The sequence below is a fragment of the Phascolarctos cinereus genome, unplaced genomic scaffold (genome assembly GCF_003287225.1).
Source record: "Phascolarctos cinereus isolate Bilbo 61053 unplaced genomic scaffold, phaCin_HiC Scaffold_4;HRSCAF=312, whole genome shotgun sequence".
In the NCBI taxonomy this organism is placed as follows: Eukaryota; Metazoa; Chordata; class Mammalia; order Diprotodontia; family Phascolarctidae; genus Phascolarctos; species Phascolarctos cinereus.
The window spans coordinates 474,422,153-474,436,304 of record NW_027555847.1 but is presented as its reverse complement, the minus strand read 5'-3'; the positions used below and the strand labels follow the sequence as shown (position 1 = coordinate 474,436,304).

The window sequence follows — 14,152 nt, the reverse complement described above, 5'->3', positions numbered from 1 at the left end:
AAAATGGAATAGGCTGTCTTCCAAAGGCAGTGCATTCTCCTCTCTCAAGATCTTCAAGTGAACACTGGCTGATTGTCTGTTAAGAAAGCTTTATAGGGGATTCCTATTTATGTATGGGATGCGTAGAAGGCTTCTGAGATCCCTTCTAAACTCAAGTTTCTGTAAAGAAGGAGACTAAGATATCTACTGAAAAGGGGGCAGGAGGTAGTGGAGTAGATGAAGTCCTAAAGAGAGTAAAACAGTTGGAATGGTCATGGTGCTTACTGAGATAAGGGTTCTAGTAGAAAAGAACAAAGGAATTATTGAATAGCAGCGAGGATCCAGCAAAGATTATACACCAACAATTTTGAAGTGGACGAAATCAGCTCAATTTTGTGACTTTCTCTAGGATGCTCAGCAAACCCAAGGCAAAAAAGGCAAAAGTAAATTGGGAGGAGAAGGTTGCCTACAAATTAGAATTTGTAGGTCAGGAACAGCAGAACGGGGGCCAAGGAATTCTAGCATAGTCACTATTAAACATGGAAGAGACAGACCATTTTAAAGTAATGGCAAGGCTTCATATAGAAACAGATGAAGTGAACATGGAAAGATGAACTAGGAGGATATGGAAAGGCCAAGGAATTTGAAGGATCATCCCTTTTTTCCTGGCTGGACACCACTTGGAGTATTTACAGCTACCTCAAAGTTGTTAGGAGTATTGAATGAGATAATATATGTGCTTTGAAAACTTCAAGTGTTATATAAATGTTAGCTTTACTATTATTATTCAGGATACCACATTTTAAGAGGTTTATTAAAAAGTTCAGGTGTGTTCAAAGGAGAGTGACCAGGATGGTAAGTAGTACTGGAAATGATGTCATACAATGATAAGTTGAAATGCTTAGTGACATTTAGCCTCAAAAATAGGATATTTAGAGGGAGAGTATGATCTTTGTCTTCATTTAAAGAAGTGTCCCCCAATCAGTAAATGGTCAAAGGATATAAACAGGCAGTTTTCAGATGAAGAAATTAAAGGTATCTATAGTCATATGGAAAAAAAAATGTTCTAACTCACTATTTATTAAAGAAATGCAAATTAAAACAACTCTGAGGTACCGCTTCACATCTATCAGATTGGATAATATGACAGAAAAGGAAAATGATAAATGTTGGAGAAGATGTGGGAAAATTGGAACACTAATGCATTGTTGGTGGAGTTGTAAACTGATCTAACCATTCTGGAGAACAATTTTGAACTATGCACAAAGGGCTATAAAACTGTGCATACCCTTTGATCCAGCAATACCACTACTAGGTCTGTATCCCAAAAAAATCATAAAAAAAGGAAAAGGACCCACATATACAAAAATATTTATAGCAGCCTTTTTGTTTTGGCAAAGAATTGGAAATTGAAGGGATGCCCATCAATTGGGGAATGGCTGAATAAATTGTGGTATATGAATGTAATGGAATACTATTGTACTATAAGAAATGTTGAGCAGGCAGATTTCAGGAAAACCTGGAAAGACTTACATGAACTGATGCTGAGTGAAGTGAGCAGAACCAGGAGAACATTGTACACAGTAACAGTGATATTGTGTGATGATCAGCTATGATTGACTTAGCTCTTCTCAGCAATACAAGGATCCAAGATAATTTCAAAAGACTCATGATGGAAAATGCTAACCACATTCAGAGAAAGAACTGGAGTCTGAATGCAGATTGAAGATACTGTTTTCCTTTTTTAAATTTTTGCTTTTTCTTTCTTGTGGTTTTTCCCTTTTGTTCTGATTCTTCTTTCACAATATGTCTAATGTAGAAATACGTTTAACATGATCGTATATGTATAACCTATATCAGATTGCTTGCTGTCTTGGGAAGGGGGGAGGGGGAATGGAAGGGAGGGAGGGAGAAAAATTTGGAACTCAAAATCTTACAAAAATGAATGTTGAAAACTATATTTACATGTAATTTGGAAAAAACAAAATACTATTAAATGTCAAAAAAGAAGTGTCACATAGAAGATGTATTTGAATTATTCTGTTTTAGTGTGGAAGAATTAGGACAAACAGGTTGAAAGAACAGGCAAACATATTTTTACTCACTATAAGGAAGACATTCTCAGCAAAGTGATTTATCTGGAAGTGAAATGGGTTCTAATAGGTTTGAAGGAAGTGGTTCCTAATCAATCTAAGTGTCCATTCAAAAGCTGAATGACCATAACTTTGGGGTGTTATACAGTCATTTTCATCCATTGGGTATACATGGGTAGCATTAGATGACTGACATAAGCACTTCCAATTCTACAAGGCCATAATTTCATGAAAATGACCTTTCTTCTAAAGGCAGTTTCATGATAAAGCCCCTGGAGACTGTTTCATCAAAGTTCCAATACACACTGCTTAAAATTATGCACCATGGGGCAGCTAGGTGGTGCAGTGAATAGCGCACTGGCCCTGAAGTCAGGAGGACCTGAGTTCAAATCCTGCCTCAGACCAAACACTTGACACTTACTAGCTGTGTGACCCTGGGCAAGACACTTAACTCCAATTGTCTTAAAAAAAATTTATGCATCATATAGGGGCATTTTTTTTTTACTGGATTCTCTTCGTATAGAGAAACAGTGAGGTAGCATAATTGAAAGGGTGCTGTGTCTGAAGTCAGGAAGAACTAAGTTCAAATTCAGATTCACACTTATAAACTGTGTGACCCTGGCCAAGTCATTTAACCTGTTTGTCCATTTCCTCATTTACAAAATAAAGAAAATAGTAGCATCGACAGGATCAACTGAGATAATGATTATGAAGTGCTTAGCACAGTGCCTGGAACATAGTAAGTACTATATAAATGTTTATTATTATTAGTCAACTTATTTTGCTTTTTATTTTGAGATGCCTTTTCTTTTGTGAACAGTCATTGTTTTTGCAGATCTATAGCTACCTATTTTAAATATTAAATCAATATTAATATACCTAATATAATATTCTGAGTATAAAATGATCCAAGACAACTTGGAAGGACTTCTAATTAAAAATTCTATCCATCCCCAAAGAAAGAACTTATGGTGTCTGAATACAGATTGAAGGATACTTTTTTTTTACTTTATTTTTCTTAAGGGTTTTTTTTTGGTCGATTTTTTTTAACAACATGACTATTATGGAAAGTTTTGCATGACTATACATATATAACCTATATTGAATTGCTTGCCTTCTCAATGGGGTGGGGGTGGGAAGGGAGGAATGGAGAGAATTTGAACCTCAAAGTTTTAAAAATGAATGTTAAAAATTGTTTTTACATGTAACTGGGAGAAAGTGAAATACTATACAAATAAAAATTTTTTAAAAATTCTGTTTGTAAGATATGTTTTTAAAAAACACTCCTGAAGTAGTTTTTATTTTTAATGAACTAATGCAAGTTAAAATGAATAAACCATTTCAGAAAAATAGTTACACCCTTGTCATTTTCTTAATATTTTCTGTACAATATACAAGAAATATACTAAATATACATTATGCATAGACATACACACATATATGAATAACACCATCATAGACAATAGTTGATACATAAAATATTAAATCAAATCTAGGTTATTCACAATAGTTAAAACACTATTATACATAGTCATAAATTATTGGTTTTTATTTGTACTACATTTCATTTAGCAGTAGAAAATAACAAAATGAAATCTGAAAGCTAAGTGTTTGAAAATAAATGATCGCAAGCTTCATAGCATTTTTATAACTATAGATTTAAAATGGCAGGTTTTGACTGACACCCTCAAAAAACACTATTTAAATGTCACATGCTTTTCATTGAAGAGAAAAATGAAATTGTCTTTTGTTTCCTAAAAAGCTCTCCCTACCAAGACTGGTTCAAATACAAGAATAAGTGAGATGTTATCACTTATACCCATAGTTAGACTGCTAGATATTCCTGAGACAATAAATTAATACATAATAAAAGAAAATATATTACAACAAAGTTCAATGTTATTAGTACATTGAAATTACCTTTTAAAACTGGAAAATTAGGTTGTCTTAATTATCTAAGATGCAAAGACAGTTGAAAGACATTCCCTCACTTAGCTTTAATATCTGAATTGTTAAGTCTTTATAAAACCATTTTCACAGCTGAAGAAGCCACCAGTGTGTCTGATTGGCAGTTTCACTAAAACGTGAATTGCTTTTTATGTTTATTATTTATTTTTCTAAATAATGGTTGGCTGATTTTTGTAAATATAAAAAGGAGTTTCCTTAGGAAAAAAAATTCTCAACTAACTGCAACCCTTCCCTCCTGTAAAAGTACCAATTCCCTGCCCCTTCTCCCTAGAATAAAATGTAGGCTTTGGCTGAAAGTTGATACATTAATTTAAACAAAGAATAATTTTAAACTATTCTTTGCAGAAGCACAATTTTATGTGGTATCTAAAATTATTCCTAAGATGTCATACTTTATTAGCAAGTACTAGTAAATAAAAACAGAACTAGTGAAATACTTGAGCCCACCCTGTGGCACAAATCTAAAGTGAGAAGGGAACTTTGAAATCATTTAGTGCAATATCCCTTCCCCATTTTGCAAATAAGGAAATTGAGTCCCATAGTGATTAATCAACTTGCTGATGGTCAAACAAGTAGTAAATAACAGAGCTGAGGCTCAAATACAGATCCAGCTCCAAATCCTGTGCTCTTCCTACCACACTGTAACCTAACATTGTTCATTCTGCCTGCCATCAGGTTTGCTGGGGGCAATGGCTTTCTTTGGACATGTGAGATTACCCAATGTTCCTTTCTTCTATCAGTAAAACAATCATCGGTGTTTTAGTTTGTATTTGAAATCAATATCATATGTTGGTGGTAAAATGCCCAAACCTACACGAGACTGGTCTAAAGGAGGGCATTTAACTTGACTATCAATAAGCTGCATTTCAAAGTAGGAAAGCATCAGAATTAAAAATTGCTTGATTTCCTGGACAGCAAACACTCTTCCAGGACATAATGTCAGTCCTGATCCAAAGGGCATATAGTAATATTTTAACTTGATGCCATTACAATAGAAGTTTGTCTTTGGTTTTCCATTTTCATTGAGGTAACGGTCATATTTAAAAACCTGCAATCACAATAGAGAAGAAATACCTCAAGAACTAGTTTGAAATAACTTTAGATCATCTTTAATTACACTTTATTGACCTGAATTTTAAAGTTCTGAATTCTGTTTCTCTCTTATTTCATAATAGTAATTTAGTTACTTAAGGATTTTACAATGGAGCCAAACTTATCCCAGGACAAAGGACATATGAGAAAAGATAAGTAATAAAGACTTTTTAGTCCCTCTCCTGTCTTGTCCTTTCCAAGAAGACTGGCTTTCTGAGTTGGATTGAATTAAAAGTTAGGGATCATGACCAGAAGCCAAACGATGCTATTATAGCAGGCAGTTTCTTGGATTTGGGGAATCTGGATGAGAAGGAAAATATAAGATTGGTGTTCCCCATTTTGAACCATTTTAAGGAGAAAGCAAAGAAGTGTCAACCTTATCATCAGTACTATGCCTATGATGGATCTGCAGAATGCTAAATGTCAGGAAGAAAATCAAGAAAAAAATCATCCAGATGTTTCCACACATCCAAACTTTTAGCATCACACAAATCAAATGTCCTGAAGAAATACCTATGCAATGGTGTATTCTCAATTTACTTTGGCCAAGTATCCAGTTTTGATAGTGGCTTTGATGAAAAATTACTTACCAAGGGGTCAGGGTAAATTTCTGGATCTAAGTGCAGCATCTGGGGATAAAGAGCTACTATGTCATCCTTTCGGATATTATAGGATCCCTCCTCTAAGTGCAAAGTGAAATCCTCTTTAGCAACTCGGATGTTCAAGGATGCACTAGAAAGTCGTAAAGCCTCCTTGATTATACTATCTGCATAATAAAGAAAAAACCAAGTCTTTAAAGAACTTACAAGGTATAATCATATCACATAATAAACAATTCAATTCAAGTGTTTTACAGTGACAATAGGGCTGGCTTTGGAGAAATATTATTTGGGTCGGTTTGACACTTAATATTTATGCAGCTATAGACAAGTCATTCAACTTCCCTGGGCCTCAGTTTACTCATCTATAAAAGAAGGGAGTTGGACTAGATAACCTATAAAGTCCTTTCCAACTATGCTTCTACAACCTTATGAAATATTTATTTAGGTCCCACTGTTTGCAAGTCCATAACAAAACTTAGACAAAATAAAAAGCAGATGAACTTAAAAGATTGGGGTTAAAAACAGAATATGACAAGATAGTCAGATAAGCTTTTCCTCAGACTTTTCTGACTCCTCTTTGTTGTTGCTCTGTTACTGATTATTGTACAACATCATTTGGATGGATTTTTGAATCTGAAAATCAAAGTCCAATGTGATTTTTTTTTGATCTTTAAAGACAAAATTCCAAACAGTCAATAGGAATTTGGACTTCACAATCCTATGGAATAATACTACATGGCTACATGTACATTATACCAAACATCTGGATAAAAAAAAATTTAAATCCAGGTAATCATTTGTGAATGTTTATAAACACCCAAATGTTTGGCACTGGGTAAACAAAACAAACTGAAAATTTCCATTTTTATACAGATAGATATTTTGGCATATGTTAACTAAAGCTTGGACCTCTGATATGTTTTAGGTTTTACCAATGAATTTTTGGAGTCATATAGGAATTCTTCCTGCCTAAAGAAGGAAATAAAAGAAGCAAGAAGGAATGGGTAATAAAAAAGGTAAAGGTTGTCCCAGATTAAGTGGAAAAAGTAAGGTCTGACAGACAATTCCTTGCTCTCATTTCATCTGTTGGTTGCCTTTTGGTTGCTTTTGGTTGAAAGTCAAAAGATTTGTCCTTTGAAGAATTTTTGTAATTATTGTCTAGTTCATTGAGCTGAAAAAGATGGAAAATGAAACACTGGGAAAGTCTTCTGTGGCAGTGCAAGCGGTCAGCATACCTAGCACTGGCATGTCATGTAGTTGCATTTGACTCAGGCTTATAGGCTTGCCTTCAAAGCTAATTTTTTGGCCATAATTTTCTAAAGTTTTTCTGACTTCTTCTGTAGCTGTCTTCATTGCCTCTGGACTCCTATTAAAAGCCAAAAGAAAAGATGCATAGAATGTTATGTTTCGTTATACCAAATTGTTTTGTAGATTTAAGTTGGGTTTGGGTTTTTTTTTTTGCTACTCTCAAATATTTGGTCAAAACTAAGTAAATCTTGGGAAAATATGTAGTATTCCCATTTAGTTTTCACTGACTAGAAGTAAATTTGTGACTAGATATGCTTGTAGTAAATATGTAATATAGCATTGTCATTGTAAAGTATTATCTCTCGTAAGGGGGAGGGAAAGCTAAATAGCTTAGGAAAAGGTCTCACTTAAGATTTAAAAAAAAACCTATAAGAATATCATTCTATATGTCCTATGTCATCCTGGTCAAACTTTAAACAGAAAAAACCATTCACTTTTTAAATCCTTATTTTCATCTTTTCATCATGAAAGGAACTAGGCTAGATGATCTTAAAATCTTTTTTTTTTCTCTTTGTAGAAGTCTATAAGTATGAAAATAGCAGATATCCATATAACACTTTAAGATTTGTAACATGCTTTATACCCATTATCTCAGTTGACCCTCACAACAACCCTGAGCTAGTTACTACAGATTTGTTGTTATTGTTGTTGTTGTTATTTTGAAGATGAGGAAACAGAGGATTAGGGACATTAATGATTTGCCTATAAAGTGTTAAAGAGAGGATTTAAACACAGGTCTTAAAGCTCCATATCTAGAACTCAATCCACCATGCCTCACTGCTTCTCAAAGTCTGTGATTCTAAGATTTCATCCAGAATAGGAAATTTTTTGCTATGTCACAAAATTATTATGCGGCACTCTGAATTGCCAGATGGTGACTAACACATAAAAGTTCTCATGCGGCTTCATTTTATGCGTGAGTGCCATGTCAAGAGATATGTGCTACAAAATAGAAGTTGGTTGGCGGGAAATATTTGGCTGAAGAATGTTGCCTACATGTTGGTTGTATGGTTGTAATTAACTGCAGAGTGGTCAAGAGCAAAGAATAATGGATTTGGAGTCAGCAGAGCTGGGTGAAAGCTTTGCTGTGGCATGTAGACCCTGGAGCAAGCCACTTAATTTCTTGGAGCCCATTTTCTCTGTCCTAATATGGGGACAATCAATATAAAGTCTGTTGTCAGGAACGCACTTTGCGAATTTCAAGTTGCCATATGAATGTAAGTTGTTACTTGTATTAATTATACAATATTCATTCTATGATTTTACCATAAAGTCAGTTCTTCTCTCTGACATGAACACAGAATATTTTCATAGAATTGTTCAGGGAGACTGCCAATTTCCTTGGCTAGTAAACAATTATATACGTAAAAATTTATGTTGAATATATTTGAAATATAAATATGTCATATATAAATATATAAAGGGATAATGTATAATATAATAAATATGTAAGGGGATACATATGTATATACATATATGTATATATATTTGAATGTATAAAGAGGAAAGTTTAGCTTCTACAGGACTAACTGAAGGATGATGAGTTATGATAATTATCAGAATGAATGGTAAGATTGCAGGGGATATTTGAGGGGGAAAAAAGTGAAAGCCTGCAAAAATGAAATATAACCCCAGCACCTGTCTGAAACAGTCAATTAATATTTTTGGCTGCTGTTATAGAATGCATCATGGACTTAATGTAGGCACTCCTATTTAGCTTATGGCTCTCAGTCCCTGACTGATGACCTGACAAGAACTCTAAGTACAAGGCTAGGTACTGAAAAGATCAGTTTCCTTATTTTTGCACCAATGATGTTATTTTACCTAATTGTGTGAAATAAGCACCAGAAAGTGGCAGGGAGTGTATTAGCTTGAGCTGCCCAAAGTAAAGCCACGTGAGTTTTTGCCTTATCCATGTCATCAAAAGTTGAGAGGGTGTCATTCAAGAACATACGAGTTGTGACCAGTTCTGAGATATTATTTCTCTTCCGTAGATTTTCATGCTTCAGAGCTTCAGCCAATTTCTCCCTTGCAATGTGAGCATTCTTAAACATGTGGATTGGAATCCCTGCTACCAAGGCTGGGAAGATCTTGTCAAATTGCTTGAAGTTGTTAAGGTTATTTAGGATGAATGTTCTCTGTGCTTCTTGCCTTGTAAGATCTTTGCCAAAGAGAGTCAAATAACCAGCCTCAAACATCACTCTGTAGCAGAAGGAATACATGCCCTCTGTTACCCAGCCATCAGGATTTGTTTTGGAAAGATCTAGTGGCCTCATGACATACTGGAGATTTTCCATCATGGCTTCAGTGAGGGAATTCAAGGCATCCCCCTGCAAAGTTTTAATGAAAGTCTCATGTACATTTTCAGTAGTATTTCCATCACTGGGATCAATGCTTCTGTGCCCAAATGCCTGTAATCAAACAAAATATGTGTGAGAAAATTAAAACCTAACATAACACCTGTGAATAAATTAAATTAGAAAGGATAGCCAGGAGTATTTTGCACACAAAGCATGACAAGCATAAAGTTTCCTAGGTTACAAATATCTTGAAGTTGGGAAGTCTTTAAATCAAAAATCCCCAAATACTCTATAGTCAAATTGATTCTTTTATGAAAGTAAATTATTCCCTGAACATACAAGGTCATTTATTTTGTATAGGTCATAGAATCTGTAAATTCTGATTTTAATTAGAATTTAATAAATTACAATTCAAAAGGCATTACCTTTACAACTTTATTTCTTATACTTTGTGCAACACACTCTACTACAGTTATACTGCTCTAACCTACTGCTTCTTAGACATGCTTTATGCTGGTGTCCTTGTTGCCCACGATTTCCTATTCCCTTGGATACCATCCCTATGCCTCTCTACTTATTATTCTTAGTTACTGTTATTAGTTTCTTTCTTTATCTTGCCAAATTGCTTTGAATTTGATGTTATATTTTGCATTTATTTATCTGTATTTCTCCCAGTACAATGTAAGAGGGTTGAGTCAGTTTTATTTTTACCTATGTATCCTCAGCACTAAGGACAGTGCCAGCAACATTAGACACTACTTTTAGATGTTTGTTGAATTTATTTGCAGCTTTGCCTTCTCTAAGTAAAACTTTAAAACATTTGGAACTTGGCCTACAATGCCTTCTATTGTTAGTTATTCTCTTACGTGTATATGTCTTCTATCTTCAATTAGATTTTAAGCTCCTTGAAGGCAGGATTGCTTCTTTATATCTCCCACCCCACCTAAGTGCCGTATACTTAGCAGACACTCAATAAACTTGTATTTAAGTTTGTTTTTCTTTTTTAATTAACAATCAGGCATCATGGAAATAAAAAGAAAAGAATGTTTTTTTCTTTTTTGTGTGTGTAAGGCAATTTACCTTCAATTTACTTTCTGACTAGGTAAGGCCTGACCCATTATTTACAAGCAGCATGGTGTTGTAGAAAGGGTATTAGACCCAGAGCCAAAAGACCTGGGTTGAAATTTAGACTCTGATGAATGTAGTGAATCAGCACTGGTTCTGGAGTCAGTAAGAACTGAATTAAAATCTGATATCAAACATTTACTAACTGTGCAGCCCCTGGCTAAATCACTTAACCAAACCACTCTCTGTTTCAGTTTTTTCATCTGTAAAATTAGGGTGGTAAAAATAGCACCTGCCTTCCAGGGCTGTGGTATCAAATAAGTTAATATTTATAAAATGCTTTACCAACTTTAAAATGTCATTAAAGGCTTATTGTTCTTATAATCTGAGACTGTAGAGTGAGAACCCCTCTGAACTTCAGATTTCTCATTTATAAAATGGAAAAAGGGCTTTATAAAGCCTTTAAGCACTCTAAAGATGTAGATTATGCATGACAATTATGAAGATATCGAGTAATTCATCATCTCAATATTATCATGGCAAAAAACCCAACAACTCTGAAACACTGGCATGACAGAAAAGCCCTTGTAAGTCAGGGAAAACATCAATAAAAATTACACAGTACTTGAAAGTCTGGAAGGGTTATGGTATGTGTCTGCAGAGAGAATAACCACACTGGCAAAATCACAGGATTCGTATCAGAGTGATCAGTGATATGGTTAAGGAAGATCACAATTACTCCTACTTTGAAGCTTAAAAAAATTAGTGGTAGAGTGAAGTAACTAGAAGGATTTTAGAAATATTTTAATACATGGTAGTTCAGTAATTCAAAAGATTTCATCAACAAGGACATTCCCTACACCCACTAGATGGCAACCACTTCATAAATGAATTTTAAGCTCTATAATTAGGTTTTCATAGCACTTTACATACATGACCACATTTGAGTTTCACAACAATCTGTCAATGTAGGGAAATACTAGAAGTATTACTTGTCCCTCATTTTACAGATGAATAAACTGAGATTGAGAGAAGTGATTTGAACATGGTCATAAATCAGAAGTGGAATTTGAACCCAAGTCTTCCACTGTGCCATCTTTGTAAACTACTATAGCCAAGAAAAAGTTTTTTAAATTATCAATGGTAGGTAGTCTGCTTATGAGAAGCCTTTCCAAATTTGTCTGGGTTGGTCCTCAGATTGTGGGAATTTAATGTATTCCTGGGCCTCTTCTCAAAGACTTTCTACCTGGATGGCCCCTGCTAGCTGCTACATTGCTGTATATAACCTTTTAGAACCCAGAGTTCCTATAATGTTAGGATGAGACATAAGAGAAGACCTTAGTGATTAGGGATAGAATAGCAGTGAGACAGACAACTGGATGTACATAAAGAATATGATAGAAAGGTAAATTGAAACAAAGTTAAAAACTGATACCTTTGCAGAGACAGCAAAGTTAAATTTTTTCCAGTCAAAGTATTTTCCATGCCGTATTACTGTATTGTATGAAAAAGGATTGGTAACAAAATGCACATATTTTCCCATTAGTTTGCATGTAAAAATATGACCATATTTCCTTTTATTTGTCCTGAGAAATTCAAGAGGATTGGCTCCAAACTGCAGAGCACAGCCTACATATGGAATTAGCCCATTGTCCAGAGGTGGCTCTCCTATACACCTGCAATAGAAAAATATACACATCATATAGCTAGTATGTGTTAGAGACAGGATTTGAATCTAGATCTTCTTGACTCCAACTTTGGCCCTTTATCCACCACACCCTGCTTATTTTATATGTTCTTATGACCTATGTATGCATGCATATTATTTTTCATTTTTATCAACATCCTTTATTTTTCCATCACATGCATTGAGTATAACTATTATTAAAATGGAATTCTCACCTTATTAAGACCACTCCAAAGACTGTGAAGATTGTCCAGAGAAAATCTATGGCTTTTAAAAGACTACTAAAAAGGCCTTTAAAAATAAACAAAAGCTAGCAAACACTGCTGTGTTTAAGCACAAAAAGTAAACATGTGATATCAAGTACAGATAAGTCTCAAATGAAATGAACTCAAATGTAATGTAAAAGTAAGACACTGCTTACCTCCTCCTTATTCCAATAATAAGCCACAAGCAAAAGCATACTGCCACAACAATGCCCCAGATTAAAGAAATTGTCAACATTTTGAAATCCTAGAGGTTAACTTCTGAGCAGCTGGAAAACCTGTGTTCAGATGAGTAAGGACATGTTGAACGTAGACCTCAGCATAAGTTTTTATATACGGGAGAACACAGATTCATTAACCTGAACTTAAATGGCCAAAGCAAACAATTTACCACTTGTTCTACCAGGACCTAAAAAAAAAGCATCATCTGCTGGACAGTTACAAGAGTAGCCTTGAACTAAGTCCACAGGTATCAGGAGAGGTTACAAAACAATCAAAGAGATGCAATACTTGATAAATTGAAGGTCTCTCAGAAATATGTTGACCTATCACCTTAGTTCAGACACTATAACAGTAAAGATTAAGTAAATAAAAAGGAAGAACACTTTTTAGGTTGAATTATAGTTAGCAGAGATGTAGAATATAACACTTGGAGTGGGGTAGGCAGTAAATTATTTGGCAGCCTAATGAATTCAATCCTTTGATTCTTAAGGAAGAAAATGTCTTATTTGGCTGACCAAAGAGAGGTTTAGTGGTCAAGTTCAAAGGAAAGAGAACTGAGTGAAATGTGTCTGTATTTCTGTGACTTGTTTTTTCTTCCTTAATGAATTTCTATCATCATATTTCATGTTGCACAAAAATGTTTTGCTTTTATTTTTTTGGATAACTGTTTTTTTTGTAACAAAACATGGTAAACTCTTTTTTAATCAGAATCTTTAAAAAATGCATGCCATACTTCCTGCCTCAAGGATATTTTAAAGCTTCAAAAGGCCTTTTATTTCATAGATGTGGGTCAAACATCTTCCAACACAAATTTGTACCCTTTCATACTGAGGCAGACAATTTCATAAATTGACATGGCCAAATACATTCATAACCCAAAGCCCAAAATGTTACTGATGGGTAACTCAGAGTCATTACTAAGCTCATTAATCATTATATACTCAAATGTTCGACTGGATCTATGATCTTCTATGATTCTTGATCCCCACGACAGTGCAGATCACAGCCCTATAAGGCCTGACCATCTCCATCTTATGAGACTCTAGTCCAGATAATCCCAACAATATGTCACAGAGGGTCTCCCCAACATACTAGAAGTGTTTCTGGCTTTCTTTTGACATTTCAAGGGCACCAACAGGGCACTCTGTCTGTTTGTTTGGCATATCTTACTCTTGCCACATGGCCAGCCATATGTTTTCCCTGTCATACAATTCCTTGATTCCTTTACTCCTGTTATTCAAAATTACTATAAGGCACCTAGGTGACAGTGGATAGAATCTGGAATCAGGAAGATCTGAATTCAAATCCAGCCTCAAACATTCACTAGCTGTGTGACCCTGGGCAAGTCACTTAACCTCTGTTTGCCTCAGTTTCCTCAACTGTAAAATGGGGATAATGCGTAAGATATTTTGCAAATCTTAAGGTGCTATTCAAGTACTGGTTGTTGTGGTTGTTGTTGTTGTTGTTGTTGTTGTTGTTGCTTGCTTATACTTGCCATATGACTTTACCTTCTATGCTTCTTTGGAGGCAGTGGTGTTTCATGTCTCATTGTAGCAACACCAGTAAAATGTTA

At 34.7% G+C, this 14,152-nt stretch overlaps 1 protein-coding gene across 1 annotated transcript; it reads right to left on the bottom strand.

Moving 5' to 3' along the window:
* Positions 1–3,055: 3,055 nt before the first annotated feature.
* CYP7A1 (cytochrome P450 family 7 subfamily A member 1) lies at positions 3,056–12,664 on the bottom strand. Its single transcript, XM_021005973.2, has 6 exons — positions 12,516–12,664; positions 11,843–12,083; positions 8,867–9,453; positions 6,970–7,100; positions 5,723–5,898; positions 3,056–5,088 (listed from the first exon to the last, which is right to left on the bottom strand). Exons 1-6 carry the CDS (start codon positions 12,593–12,595, stop codon positions 4,789–4,791), a joined length of 1,515 nt encoding a protein of 504 aa, XP_020861632.1. The 5' UTR covers positions 12,596–12,664; the 3' UTR covers positions 3,056–4,788.
* Positions 12,665–14,152: the final 1,488 nt, after the last annotated feature.

Excerpts from the sequence above, each read along its gene's own strand:
- CYP7A1 (XM_021005973.2), bottom strand. The coding sequence starts at position 12,595 with ATGTTGACAATTTCTTTAATCTGGGGCATTGTTGTGGCAGTATGCTTT. Across the intron at positions 12,084-12,515 it reads ATTATTGGAATAAGGAGGAG|GTGTATAGGAGAGCCACCTC; the intron begins GTAAGCAGTGTC and ends TTTCTATTGCAG. Across the intron at positions 9,454-11,842 it reads ACTTTGCTGTCTCTGCAAAG|GCATTTGGGCACAGAAGCAT; the intron begins GTATCAGTTTTT and ends GTTTGATTACAG.